This window comes from Chrysoperla carnea, chromosome 1 (assembly GCF_905475395.1).
Source record: "Chrysoperla carnea chromosome 1, inChrCarn1.1, whole genome shotgun sequence".
NCBI classification, from domain to species: Eukaryota; Metazoa; Arthropoda; class Insecta; order Neuroptera; family Chrysopidae; genus Chrysoperla; species Chrysoperla carnea.
This window is the reverse complement of record NC_058337.1, coordinates 132,665,931-132,681,496: the sequence shown is the minus strand read 5'-3', so window position 1 is coordinate 132,681,496 and position 15,566 is coordinate 132,665,931. Positions and strand designations below refer to the sequence as shown.

At 30.5% G+C, this 15,566-nt stretch overlaps 2 protein-coding genes across 3 annotated transcripts in view; one reads left to right on the top strand and one right to left on the bottom strand.

Moving 5' to 3' along the window:
- Positions 1-240: 240 nt before the first annotated feature.
- LOC123305921 (lachesin-like) overlaps positions 241-15,566 on the bottom strand; it is a 539,350-nt gene continuing 524,024 nt past the window's right edge. For both annotated transcript variants that reach the window (XM_044887758.1, XM_044887759.1), the window contains exons 7-9: positions 10,625-10,746; positions 10,383-10,563; positions 241-604 (exon numbers count right to left, since the gene is read on the bottom strand). In XM_044887758.1, coding sequence (XP_044743693.1) covers positions 257-604; positions 10,383-10,563; positions 10,625-10,746 — 651 coding nt within the window. In that variant the 3' untranslated portion in view covers positions 241-256. The remainder of the gene's footprint in view (positions 605-10,382; positions 10,564-10,624; positions 10,747-15,566) is intronic.
- On the top strand, positions 5,583-10,278 carry LOC123305920 (uncharacterized protein K02A2.6-like). Its single transcript, XM_044887756.1, has one exon. It carries the CDS (start codon positions 5,942-5,944, stop codon positions 9,920-9,922), a length of 3,981 nt encoding a protein of 1,326 aa, XP_044743691.1. The 5' UTR covers positions 5,583-5,941; the 3' UTR covers positions 9,923-10,278.

Genomic DNA, 15,566 nt, shown 5'->3' with positions numbered 1-15,566 from the left:
ATGATGTCTTTTTATATTAAAATGTTTTCAAAAATCTTTTTTTTTTAACTATTTCTTTTCCACGCCGCGCAGTAATTATAAATTTTTGTTTAAAACACTTTTTTTTCAATTTTTTATTTTATTTTATTTTAAATATGTGCACTGTTTTAATTATTTCCATTTTTTTTTATAAAGTAATTTTTTTTTTTTAATATATATTATTATTTTAAATGTTCTTTTTATTTACAAGGTGTGACAGAATCATCATAAAAAAGAGTTACCTAGTAATTACTTGATTAATAAAACACAAGAATGGAAATAAAATCAATACAATATATTGATTGATATTAATTTTTAATGTGGTCACTGCAGCATTTGTATTTGCACGCGCTATTAATTCCATATCAGCAAGTTCTGGTTCGGAGCCGCGGGTGAAGAATTGATGTAAATCGCTTACCTCATTCCAGCCATAACGATTTTTTGCTTGTACGACAGCTTCAAACACAGCGGCAGGTTGTAAGCCGCGTATTGTGTATGACATTGTATGTGTGGATCCATCAATTGAACCACCCGGTGGTAACATAACATCATGCCAATTGCCAGGGGTTTGATGTGTATCGTTGATCTGTAAAAGACAAAAAATAATTATAATAGCCTAAAAATTATCAAGGCCTAAACATTTCAAAATATCCTATTCACAAATTGCTACTGATTTCTCGAAAATCGCTATTCAAATATCCAAAAATTGAATTTTTCAACTTTTTTAACCTAATAAATACATTATTTTGAAGAAATTTTGGAGCCGTCTAAAATTTTTGCATAATTCGCTTACGTCGTGGAAAACAGGGTGGACCATTTTAATTTATTAAGAGCTCGTTTTACAGCCAACCAATCAAAAAATATATTGAAAAAAAATTGCAGAGTTAGATGGGGGGAAGGCGAGGAGGATCATGTTCTAACATCAGAAGGACCCAGTTCTCCCCGTTGCTTGAGTAGTCAGTTAAGGAACTAAAAAGGTAAGAGATAGAATAACACTTTAAACTAGAAACTTGATCCGCATAAAAAAAACATCATAAATTTTTCAAAAATCGAAAGCTTTCGGAAAATTATGTCAATGTTGCATTTAATCAAAATAAAGCATGCTAGAGTTATAGAAAAATGCTTAATCCAAAAAATGCTAAGGACAATCAATAGAGAACATTCCCCAGTGCCTATGAAATTCTAGTTTGAAGGTCATTTGACCTTGATCTTCAAATGATTTTGAAAATTTATCTGGCCTTAAAAGTTATTAAGACAGAACGAATTTTAACCGATATTTCGAACGTATTAAAATTTAGTATTTCAACAAATATTTTTTTCATGATTTTATACCATGTATATGAAATATACCAAGGTATACTAAGTTTAGTCCCAAGTTTGTAACGCTCAAAAATATTGATGCTATGAACAAAATTTTGGTATAGGTGGTCATAAAATCACCTAATTAGTCCATTTCCGGTTGTCTGTCTGTCTGTCGTCTGTCGTCTGTCCGTCTGTCCGTCTGTCATCACGATAATTCAAAAAAGAAAAGAGATATCAAGCTGAAATTTGTATAGCGTGCTTAGGACGTAAAAAGTGAGATCAAGTTCGTAAGTGAGCAACATAGGTCAATTGAGTATTGGGTAGGATCCAAGTAGGACCCATCTTGTAAACCAATAGGGATGTTCCTTATAAAAAAACAAACAACTTTTGTTTGAAACATTTTTTCGTAAACATCATTGTTTACCCGTGAGAGCGCAAATTATGCGCAATCCGTATAGTATGTATTATATGGGAATATCAGTTATGTATGTGTGACATGTATGTAAGTATAATTTGATCGAGTAATCAACACTGTCTATATGCATGGTATTTTAACAATTAACTCAGTCAATTCTTTTGTTTCAAATTATATTTTCGTATTTTACGGATTCAATTAATATTGTCTAGTAAGTTTGACTTTCAAAAATATTCCCCAGGCATCAATATTCTTTTATTATTGTCTGTAAATTTTAAATCAAGTTGAAATAGTTTCAATTATATCTCTAACAAAACAATATTTTTAATTTAAATTTGAATAAAAGAACCGAAAATTAATCAAATTTTTCATTATCTTCCATATTTTTTCTCTACATATAAAGCAAATAAAATATTCTCGAAATGTTTGCTTGAGTAATTTTGTGTTTATTTTTACATAAATTATTTTTTAGTTTTTAATAACAATAATAATATTTATAATACAAATGAAAATATACTTGTGAACAATGAAAATGAGTCAATCAACCAAGCCAATAATTAAAAATTACAAAAGATTGAACTTAAATGAATTTCAAATAACTAACTTTTAATTAAAATAACTCAAAAAAGAACTAATCACTTAGATAGCTCCTTAGAGATAATTGGGCCTATCTTTTCCAATTTTTATAATAGATTCTATATCATTAATACATGAGTTAACACGATATATAATAAATTTTAAAATGTTACATTCTGTTGTTAAATTAGAAGGTACTTTGCCCATTCGAAAATTTATCTCCTCAAAATTAAGTTTAAACTGATTATTATTACGCGATAGTAAGGATATCTAATTGGCCATATTACCCATAAAAATGTAAAACGGCTTAATACCTTGACCAAATTTGAAAGTTAAATCAAAATTGATTAAAAAAAGAAGGTAGAGGCAATCAAAGTAATCTCTATGGCGATATCCACGTATGACGTCACAAGTGGGTATCTTCCTCTTTGTATAATTAGGAATTTTGAACCTTCATATCTTACCTACTAGTAAAGATTTTTAAAAACCAGCTTCACTTTTCTATTCGTGGAGTGAGAATTCTTCATCTGAAGTGAAAAATTTAGTTCGATCCCCTATTTATAATACAACATGCAATGGTCAGCTTGTAAACTTTTACTCAGACTTTTTCAACAGAATTTTTGTTTATTTGAAAGCGAAACTATATTGACAACCAATCTTCAGCCTACCTGAATTCTAATAAAAAAACTATTCCATAAAAATTGTGTCCTGTTAATACGAGTATTTGCCGTGAAACTACAGAATGATTGCCTTACTCTATAAAAAATATCTACTATTACTAACGCTACTCTATAAAATATCGAATTCATATTATTTTTCGTGACCCGACTTCTTTGCCCACATATGTCTGATGATGATTATTCTTTGACTTTTATCGAAATATTATTTTCATTTATATTATTTATAAGTACAGTGTGTCCAGTTAAGTCGGCACCTTATTCAAAACTTTATATTTATTATTTGTTTTAGGAGAAAAAGTAATTGGTGATAAAAAGTTCTGCAGTAAGTACCTTTATATTTTAAAATTTCGATAATTTTGATTGAGAATAGTTGATTCTAAATGAAAATTACGATCAGATATCCAATATTATCTATTATCTATCATGACAAAACAGATTTTGTTATTTTTACTTACTCTTCGCTGTATTACGCTTGATAATTTATGTCTAGTTTTGTCAATGCATGTTAGATTAAATTTCAATCTTTAGACATCAATTATCAATGCTAATGCAGAGAAGGGTTAGCAAAAATAATAAAATCTTTTCTGATGGATAATATTGACAACAAAAGTATTTTACTCCTGAGCAAAATTGACATGTTTCGACCAATCTCGTATACGAACACAAAAAATTGACATATGTTTATTTCAGTTTCCGTTCGAAGGCATGTAGAATTTTTTTATCAGGAACGCTTTTTTTTCATAAAACAAATAATAAAAAACATTTCCATATGGTACCGACTTAACTGGACACACTGTATATAATAATATAGGGGTTACAGATAGAAAACTATTAAATTTATAAGCTTCACAATAATATAGAAATATAGAACAAAATATAAACTGCCTTTGGCAATTCAATGTATTATGATTATTATGATTATTATCACATAAAATATTTTATCAAACATAAGTATGAACCAACATAAAACATCAAATACAAAATTTTGTCTTTTACCACCATAATCTACCAAGTGTTTAAGAGCAGCTGTACAAGCTCACTAAAATCCAAAATATGGCGTTGAATATATAGCAATATAAATTTTTGTAATTTTGGGTTTTTTGTAATCCTCGTTTCAAAATGAAGGATGTATAAGTTTAACATATCTGTGTCTGTGTGTCCGCCTGTGGCGTTGTAGCGAGTAAAATGATAAACTTTTGTAAATTTTTTATTTTCGGACCTGTTCGTGTACTTTCGTTTGTACGCTAAGTCGTACTCAGTAAATTAAGTCGTTCTCAGTAAATTAAAAAAAACTTGTGATAGAAATATGTTAAAACTAGTTAAAATAAATTTAATTATTTAGATTATTTCTCTGCTCTAATATTTTCAGTCTCAAACATCATTAAATAAAAACTATGTAGAGGTTATGATTTACAAAGTTAAAGAATATTCAACGCGCGAAATATTTGACGCATTTGTAGAACGTTTGAGCCAATCTCTTATCACACAACTTAAGATTGCCGAACATTTGACTGGTTAAAAGTGACCAACAGTTTAATTTAAAGCATTCTTCTATCTATTTCCAAGTTTAGGACGAAATCGGAATTTACTACGAGAATTTGAAAATATGTTCATGACATGCGGATTGGTTGATTTATTTTCATTACCCCTTGACTTCAAGTTCCACATTCAACGACATTTTTTTTATTTTAAAAGTGAGTGTATGGTTGGTTTAAACACCCGGTATAACATAATATAAAATTATTTTAATCTTATCCTTTTCACAACAAGCGTAGCATTATTATTGTGAAAATCATAAGATTTCTTTGATGTTTATTTCGTAATTAATAATTTATTATGATTTGTTTGATAACTATAACGAAACTTTTTGGTTGGGAATTAGGATCAAAAATATGTTCTTTTCTATAGTGTTGAACGTAACACTAACTCCAAAAAGGTTTGATATCATGCTCGCTTAATGATAATTAACAAATATTAAGTTTGAATAAACAGTAACAATTTTATTTGTCTAAATGTGGGACTTCAATATGAACTGTGCCTTTTTGGATGTAAATTAAGTTGTTTGATGACAATTTTATTTGACGTCTCTAAATTTTATAGCTGTATTTCTTCGAGAACGGGTTTCTAGATCTAAGGATCCTGTTTCTGGTTTATTATTTCCCTGATAGCAGATTCAATTAATAGATATTGTTATAAGATCTTGGGAAACTCTAATATTGCGTTGGGTCAATCAAAACATCCACCATTGGCTAGAGACGAACCCTCGTTAATCTTAACTGGTCATAATTTATAAGGCCCAGTCACGAAATCTGGATTATTTCATGCCCTTAATTTGTTTCAGATCCCCGTACATGACCTGAAAGTGGGATTTTCTGCGATCGTTAAATTTTGGAAGGTACACTGAAATTGGCAATGTCCGGGCAAAAATATACTATCCACTTTGTTTTCACTCTTACTATTTGGCGAATCTTGATAATTAAGACAAACTCGCTACTTTCTCAATTGAACCATCGCGGAAGATCTTAGTTTGAATATCACGAGCAAGAACATTTTTAAGCTAGCAAAGTTCAGCATCCGAATCAATTTTATAGTTGTCATAGTGTAAACATTGCTTTACAATTTGTCATAGTGTAAACATTGCTTTACAATACAACTGACAAGTGAACACAGAAATAACTCTACTGATCAAGTTCTAGAATTGGTAACAAAAAAGCAATCTGTATCAGAGTTTTGAATAAATGGCTTTAATTAACATCATGTATAATTTTATTTAAACCGTTTATGCCTAAACGATTACATGGCGCAGTCGAAAAAACGAAAAGTAGAAAATTGGTGTTCGTCGCACAAATAATAACACAAAGTGTGTAAAGTGTAAAAAACAAAAATTTTAAAACAAAATAAAACTGTTAACACGTGGTTGAGAAAACTAACCAAAAACAGTGCAGTGAAAATGGATTCATTATTGCAACAACCAAAACCACTCCAACATGAGGGTGATATGGCTTCCAACTGGAAAAAATTTAGAAAATCATTCAGTATATATATGATTGCCTCAAATGCAGAAAATCTCACAGCATCCAGAAAGGTTAACTTGCTTTTACATATCATTGGTGAGGAAGCTCAAGATTTATTTGAAAACCTTGGCTTAACAAACGATGAAATGACAAATGTAGAGACTGTACTGGACAAGTTTGAAAATTATTATGTTCCGAAAACAAATGTAAGTGTTGAACGTCACAAATTCAACTCACGTGTGCAACAACAAGGTGAAACATTTGATTCATTTTACGCTGACTTAGTTAAATTGGCAGCGTCCTGCAATTATGGTGATATTAAGGATGATTTGATCAAAGACAGAATTATTTGTGGACTGAGTGACAAAACAGTAAAAAACAGACTACTTCTGGAAGAAAATTTAACGTTGGAAAGAACTATAAAAGTGTGTCGTGCAGCAGTAGAAGCACAAGGTCAATTAAAAGAACTAAACATGGACCTACCAACAACCTCAAGTAGCGTCGCACTAGTTAAACAAAAACCAAGAGACAAGAATAATTACAAGTCAAACAAACAAGGAAACAAAAATTACAGCTGTTTTAAATGTGGATACTCGCACAATTTTGGAAGATGTCCAGCGTCGGGTAAAGTATGCAAGAAATGTGGTAAACAAAATCATTTTTCGCAAGTTTGTCGTTCTGGGAAAGCATCCATCAAAGAAGTTACGGAAACAAGTGATTACGAAGAGGACCAAGATGATGTTCAGGAATTCCGGGTAAATTCAATGACATTCAACCAAACTCGAAACACATGGACCAAGGACTTATATGTAAGAAACCTTAATAAAATAATTAAATTTAAAATAGATTCAGGCGCGCAAAAGAATGTAATTCCGTTACACTACCTTGGTAAAAATACCCAAATTAATAAAACTAGGGTCAAGCTTTTGAATTATTCGGGCCAAACAATAAAAGTACAGGGATCGATTAGTTTTGATATTGATTATATGAACAAAGTACATAAACTCGAATTCATAGTTGTAAATGAAGCAAAGGCTTGTCCGATTCTAGGCTTAGATGCTTCCATAGGATTGCAAATAATTGCACGTATAGACACTATAAATAACGATATGATAAAGGCATACGCGCACTTGTTCAGGGGTATTGGCGAAATAAAAAATATTAGATATAAAATCAAACTAAAAAAGGACTATGAGCCAGCCATTGCGACATGTAGAAAGGTTCCTTTCCATTTAATGCCCAAATTAAAAGCAGAATTAGAAAAACTTAAAAAGCTGGGAATCATAGAAGCGGTGAACGAACCAACAGAATTTGTAAATCCTATTGTCCTCGTAAAAAAACCTAACAACGAAATACGAATCTGTTTGGATCCAGCTAAATTAAATGATGCTTGTGTCTTAGATAAAAATCACATTCCTACATTTGATGAACTAACGAACGATATCGCGGGGGCAACTCACTTCAGCACTTTAGATGCAAATAGAGGGTTTTGGCAAATAAAATTAGATAAAGAAAGCTCCTTACTTACGACATTCATAACCCCTTTGGGTAAATTCAAATTTAATCGTTTATGTTTCGGTTTGGCAATAGCACCAGAAGTCTTCCAAAACGTGTTCAATGCTATATTCGGTGACATACCTAATGTTAAAATTTATATTGACGATATTCTCATACACGCGAAAAGTCAAATAGAACATGACGAAATTCTACTCAAAGTGCTAGAAAGAGCCGAGCGTTACGGAGTGCGATTTAACAAAGAAAAATGTAAAATTAATACGAAAGAAATAAGATACGTGGGTCACATCATATCTTCAGACGGGGTTCGGATTGATCCATTACGAATTAAGGCAATTAGTGAAATAAACCCTCCAAAAAATGTAAAAGAACTAAGCAGATTCTTAGGTATGATCAATTTTGTCAACAAATACATTCCGAATATGGCTAGTCAAACCGCAAATCTAAGACAACTATTAAAAAAAGACACACATTTCGTTTGGTCGGAACATCACCAAATAGAATTTAATAACCTAAAGTTATTACTCGTAAATTCACCGATATTAAAACATTTTAACGAAAAAGAGATGCTGACGCTTTCGGTAGACAGCTCCAAGGACGGGTTAGGAGCCGTAATCTTACAGGGAAACAGACCAATAGCGTACGGGTCTAAAACCCTAACGCAATCCCAACAAAACTATGCGCAGATAGAAAAAGAAATGCTGGCGATAGTTTTTGGGTGCCAGAAATTCCATCAGTATCTCTATGCGAAGCGTTTTTTAGTCGAAACGGACCATAAGCCTCTTGTTGCAATTTTTAAAAACCCACTGGATAAATGTCCACTTCGGATACAACGTCTCAAAATTACGCTTGAAAATTACGATTTTGAAGTTTATTACAAACCGGGTAAAAAACTGTTTTTCGCTGATACTCTCTCAAGAGCGAGTCTGCCGGACACTGAGTTCAAAATTAATGAACAAGATTTAAATGCTCATATCAGCATAATCTCTGACATATCAGAACTTAGTAAAGATAAATTAACCGAAATTAAAGACGCATCCAAGACTGACAAAACACTTATAGAGCTAGGGAAAACGGTTCGGAATGGATGGCCAGAGTTAAAAAAAAATCTTAAACTTGAACTCACTGCGTATTGGCCATTCCGTGACGAAATTGTATTTATGAATGACTTATTATACAAAGGTAATCAAATTATTATACCTACAGCTTTACGCAAAGAAACCTTAAAACAGTTACACTATCCACACTTAGGCGTTGATAAGACTGTTTGGAGAGCCAGAGATTTAGTTTTCTGGCCAAATATATATAACGATATCAAAAACACTTGCAACACATGCGAAACATGTCTTAAATTTAGTAAAGCGAACACAAGAGAACCATTCCTTACAACAGAGACACCGGAAGGTCCATGGCAGCTATTAGCCTGCGATCTGTTTAGCTTAAATGGTAAAGAGTATCTTCTACTGGCTGATAAATACTCTAAATATATTGAAATCGCTTCCTTAAATAATTCCACTAATAGCAAAACAGTAATTGAAAAACTCAAATGCTGGTTTTCAAAATTTGGCAAGCCACTAAAACTGTACACCGATAATGGCCCACAATTCGATTGTTGGGAATTTAATAATTTTATGAAAGACTGGGACATTCGACATGTTACATCATCTCCTCGATACCCCCAGTCAAACGGATTCATAGAAAGACAAGTGCAAATTGCTAAAAAACTACTTAAAAAATCAATTGATGACAATCAAGATATATACATGATGCTATTAGATTACAGATCTACTCCCATTGGCAGAGACATGCCCTCTCCTGCTGAAATAATGTTTGGCAGGAAAATCCGAGCCAGTATTCCAATTAGTGTAGAAAAACTAAAGCCCTGTTATAACACAAAAAAGTTAGACAGCTTTTTATCCACAAACAAAAATAAACAAATGAATTATTATAACAAAAAAGCCCATGAGAAATGCGAACTCAAAGTCGGAAATGAAGTTATGTTAAACGAATGTGGTAAATGGCACAGAGGCTATATTGTAGGAATTTCCCCTGTCAGACCTAGGTCTTACGTTGTGAAGCTTGGTAATGGTTCGGAACTAGTAAGAAATAGAAAATTTATTAAACAAATTTCAATAAATAAGTCCATGAAGGAACAGCATGATCAGTTGTATGAAAAACTGCTTGATGAATTAATTCCCAAAAATACGGAAACCTCTGTTAGGCCCAAACCTATTGAAAATAAAGTAATAGAAAACCCACAAAACAATGTTATAACTTTACAAAATAATGAACCGAGGGAAAGACCTCAAAATAGTGGGGTAACATTACAAAATAATGAACCGGGCGGAAGACCTCAACGCCAAAAAAGAATACCGTCTTATCTAAAAGATTATCTGAGATGAGTAGGAAAATTCAATTAGATTTCACATTGCTACTTTGTGAGAAAGGTAGTATTAAAAGTGTTCGCAGAATTGCGAGTTTTGTTTATAGAATTTTTATTTATTTAATTAGTGATATTTCAAATAAAATTAATTTTAAAATTGTAAGAGTATTAAGTAATTTAAATGTAAACAACTTTAGAGCTTGAAAAGGGAGATGTCATAGTGTAAACATTGCTTTACAATTTGTCATAGTGTAAACATTGCTTTACAATACAACTGACAAGTGAACACAGAAATAACTCTACTGATCAAGTTCTAGAATTGGTAACAAAAAAGCAATCTGTATCAGAGTTTTGAATAAATGGCTTTAATTAACATCATGTATAATTTTATTTAAACCGTTTATGCCTAAACGATTACAATAGTATGCATCGTCTCTACCGAACGCTTCTGGTTTTCAAAGAATTTGTAAGATACTTACATTAATTTTACGGTATAATAGGCGTACTTCTTCCAATGGTAAATAACTATGAACAATCCATGTTAAATTGTATGAATCGCGTGCTCGACTGTACGGCTCACTACGAAATTCCGCTGGTCCAGGTCTTCCGGATAATTCAATATATTTTTTAGCACGTCCTAATGAATTATCTGCTACACAGCTGTAAAAAAAATAATTATTTTAATATATAAAAATTTAAAAAAATTAATTTGTTTTATTACCTATAATTTCCAAAATCTGAACTTTGTAAATTTTTGATTGTTAATGTATGTCGGTTTCCACGATTTTCCATTATACGACGTTCGGATGGATCTAACGGGAAGGAGTCTTGGTGCCAATCCACCTAAACAATAAAAAGAAAATTGTATAATAAATAAATTGTATTTTTGTTTAATGGTTTATAATTACAAAATGTTTCAGGTATATGGGGCAAAAAACTTTTGGTAATAATTTTTCACCTTCAAACTACATGATGTGATTTTCGTCTTTATTTATGAAATTTTTTAAAACTACTAATTTTTTTAAATACACAATTATCAAAGATAAGCGAGCGACTACCTTCATGAAATAAAATTTCAAATTCGCCCTCATATAGGAACAAATTTGTTATAACCAATATGTGGATAATGGATTTTTGTACGTACCATGTTCTAGAAATCTAGAATAATAACAGTTATACATTTTTAAATTGGAATAAAAACAAAACGGTATGAGTTAAACAAAACATAATACCAATTTGAACATTATAAATTTTATTAGCTTACTAACTTTATTTTGGAACTTATAAACTCATATTATGTCAACCAATTGTGTTTGAAATTAGTCAGCAATGACGATTTACATGTACGCATATGGACATACTTTCACTTTAATATAAAAATGGTCATATCGCTTATAACGATTATCGGTTATAACGTGCACAATTGCTGATCCCTTGAATGTCGTTATAAACGATTTTGACTATATATTGATATATTATCCCAAATTGCTGTTATTTTAAATTAAAAATGTACAAACCTAATTAAATTATCCTTTAGAATGCAAATCGATTAAGTGTGAGTATCCTTCATAATCTTAGGGTTCCGTAGCGTAATATGTAATTTCAAGATGGTTGTTTTTTCAGATCTTTTTACTACTTTTTTAACTGTCTTGAACACTATGTACTATAAACCAAAACTATATGTTTTATGTTTGTAGATATATGTATGTTTATATATAAAATATACTAATAAAACATATTTATGGGTCAATTGGATTTTACCATTTTATATATGCAATAATATTATATATATATATATATATACTATAGAACAATATTTTTTGTTTGTATTCCGTATGTATATATGTGTTTGTTGTATTTGTTTTTGAATATTAGATGTGCGTTTTATGTAAATGAGTAGATTGAAAATGTAAATTTTATCAGTTATTTTGAATATATCACACATACATACCAACCAACCATGTATTTATTAACATACACTAAAAGTTCGTAAAATATTAAAAAGATTGGAATTCATAAGTAAAACTTGCTAAAGGAGCATGATCCTTCAAGGTAAAATAAACCCTAGTTGTTTTAAGTGATCCATTATCTATTATATTTATCGATAGGTGGCTTTCACAACTTAACCGTAAAAGCTATTTGGTTTTTTACCGAAAAATATTAATTTTACTACTTTTAATCAATAGTAAGAAAATTTCAACGTAAAAAATGTCGTTACGGGGTACATGATCCCCTTTATATTAGTTAAAATGATCCCAATTCTGTCTGTAAAATTATAATGGAAAAAATAGTCCTTCATGTGGCGGGTTTTTTTTTTTCATTTTTGAAATTAAAATTTTTTTTTTCTTTGCTACGTATGCAAAGTTGATTTTTTCTTTTACGGTAAAAGTAAACACTTTCGTCGCAAATCATTTCACCCTCAAAAATCGATTAATTTGGTTTTTGATTTGGTATTTATTTGCGTTTTTAAACTTCAAAGACTACTTTTTCCTGTGATGTGCGACTAAGGCCATCGGTAAAGATCATGTTTACGTATATTTGCAAGCATCTTTCCGGGGGCGAAGGTCATCTTCCTTATTGTCCAAGGTATAGAAGTAAATCTGGTTTTAAGAGTGCAGGCTGGAGCAACTCAAGTACAAATCATACAAAAGTACAAAGTACAAAAATAGATTTTATTTAAAATAACTTACTAATTTTAAGTTATAATTTTTATTCTCTATATATTAAAGTACTTGGATGTCATAATTGCGCAAACTCTCTGTACCTATATCCCATGTTTACATGTGGAAGAGTATTGTTTGTAGTAATATAAATGGTATTTTACAACACCAGTTATAGAGTTACAAGCAACTATGGACTGATTGTACAACGGGATTCCGACTGGACTATATCAAAATATATTTATTTACATGGCGTAATATATTTGATATGATTGTAAATTAATTAATTCCACAAAAGTTAAAATACACGTACCTACATGTAGATATCGAATTTTGGGGGAAACCATACACAAAAAAAACACCTTTAGTAACGGAGATTGCATACACACAAGTATTATTGTTGTTTTCCATAATTAACATGTTACTTTTATAGACTTGGAGACAGTGACACAAAATTTACAAACCTTTTTTATCTTTAGCATGAACCGGTTGGAGCCGGCTTATATTATATTTATCTATATATTATATTTATCTATAGCATGATGTGGACGAGTGATCAAAGGTGCATTCACTAATTCTTACTATGGGCGTTCTTATGTATAAAACAAAGAAAACAACACAGTAGTGTTGTGCAGCAATCACATAGCCAGGCAAGTTTTATGTTTCTATTGACAGCGATCATACCATATAGGAGATAGTGCGTAGAATAAAACATGATCACTGTCAATAGACACACCGAATCTGCTTGGCTATGTGCTAGTTATACAACATTACTGTGTTCTTTTCTTTGATTTATGCATAAGAACATAAAAACTCTTATTAACTCCATATACTATAAATGGCTTACAAGACGGCTGCTAAATTGTATAAGTGATAAATATCAACAGTACATATTTTACTTTCTTTTTATCTACAGGCAATTTTATTACAGATATGTTATACAAATTACATAGTGAACAAAATTGAATGTAAATATTATTTCTTTTGCCTATTTTTTTAAATTGATAATCTCTCGATGAATAACTATATAATTTGATAAATTACTTTTCTTTCCATAACTATATAATTTTTATATATTTACGATAATAAATATGGTTCGAAAATTTTTGTCAGTATCCCCATGTTTAGTTTTCTCATATCATGATTTTTGTAGAGCAAAGTACTACATAACAAATTTCAATTTTAATAGACCCCCAGCGGTTACATTTGAAAACAATCATAATTTATTTGATTTCATAGATTAAGAAACAAGCACGAATAAAATTTTAATTTAATCCTGGTCAATATAGTTTAATTTAGGTCTAGAGTTTAAAGGGCTTAAATGTTTGACTTATAGTGCCCACGTAAATGTAGTCAACTTTTATCGAAATTTTCAACAATAACCTTTAACAAATTCGAGAAAACTTCATGTTATTCCAAAATAAGATATATTAAAACCCGTAAAATAAACTACTATGCATGGAAACGTAAATTTATCTACAAAAATACCAGTCAAATGCGTAGGTTTCCGAACCATCGTATAACAATGCACCGTACACTTTTATAAAAAAAAAAAAAAAAAGTATGCTACACTTCGTATGAGAGTCCTCTGAGATATACACATCCTTGGTTTCTTCTTTGCTGTTATAGCGGTAATAGAAATACAAACTCTTTTAGTTTAATACAAAATTTCAGCTGTTTCGGAGTCTTAGGTTCCCGTGGGTAACCCTTCGTGTACGGAAACTTAAGAACTTAAAAAATTTGGCATGTTAAAGCAATCGTTTTACAGTTACAAAATACAAAAACATTTCAAACAAGTGAAAACAAACAATTGACTGAGTTAATTGTTGAAATACCATGTATAGACAGTGTTGATGCGCAATCGTTTGTTTTTTTGACGTCACGTAAATAACAAAAGATATTCACTTTTAAATAGACACACACACAACTGATATTCCTATATTAATACATACTATAAAATTTGCACCTAATTAACGCCCTCGTGGGTAAACAGTGATGTTTACAAAAAAATGTTTCAAACAAAAGTTTTTTATTCTTTTATAAGGAACATTTTTTACATTTAAACTTTTGTTCTATCTCTAACGGTTTACAAGACCCAATTGACCTATGATGCCCATTTACGAACTTGACCTCACTTTTTACGTCCTGAGTACGCTGTAAAAATTTCAGCTCGATATCTTTTTTCCTTTTTGAGTTATCGTTTCCACAGACGGACGGACGGACGGACGGACGGACAGCCGGAAATGGATTAATTAGGTGATTCTATGAACACCTATACCAAAATTTTTTTCGTAGCATCATTATTTTTAAGCGTTACAAACTTGGGACGAAACTTAATATACTATGTATATTTCATATATACATGGTATAAAAAGAAATAGTATATTTATACAGTGACTTATTGGCAACAAAATAATTAACTTGTATAAACATGAAATTTGTTTTTTACACATTCCAATGAACAAATATTTTTAATGATAAAAAACGCCTAAGACTGGCTATACTGAAAAACACTTTGTAGCACAATGTTTTTATGAGTTAGACTAAAACGGACATTATACCTTAAGTGTATAGTCTGTGTTTACTTTAGTTGCTCTGTAAGTATTAACTAGAGCAACAAGTTCAATCCCTCCCACGATCAAAATTTGGCAAGCTTTGCTTTAAATAGATAAAGCTTTGTTATCAATACTCATAATTTTCTACTATTTATGTATAAATCCATTTATTGTTTACATATATAGATAACAACAATAGTGATATCATCCAAAACAAAACAATATTTTAGTAATCCATATTTTATTGTTGTCTCTTTACGTTTAAAATTATTATCATTGGTGTTATCAATACAAATGATAATGCTTAGATATGGTTGTATTATTATTACAATGGGAAATACCGATATTAAAAATATGTATTTACGAATTTACTATCGAATTATCAATTTGTGTTCCTTATTGTTTTTTAAATCTTCTATGTACAGACTGTTACTATTAAAGTTAGCCA

What these genes read in the sequence shown, in the direction of transcription:
- LOC123305920 (XM_044887756.1), top strand. Translation starts at nt 5,942, where the DNA reads ATGGATTCATTATTGCAACAACCAAAACCACTCCAACATGAGGGTGAT.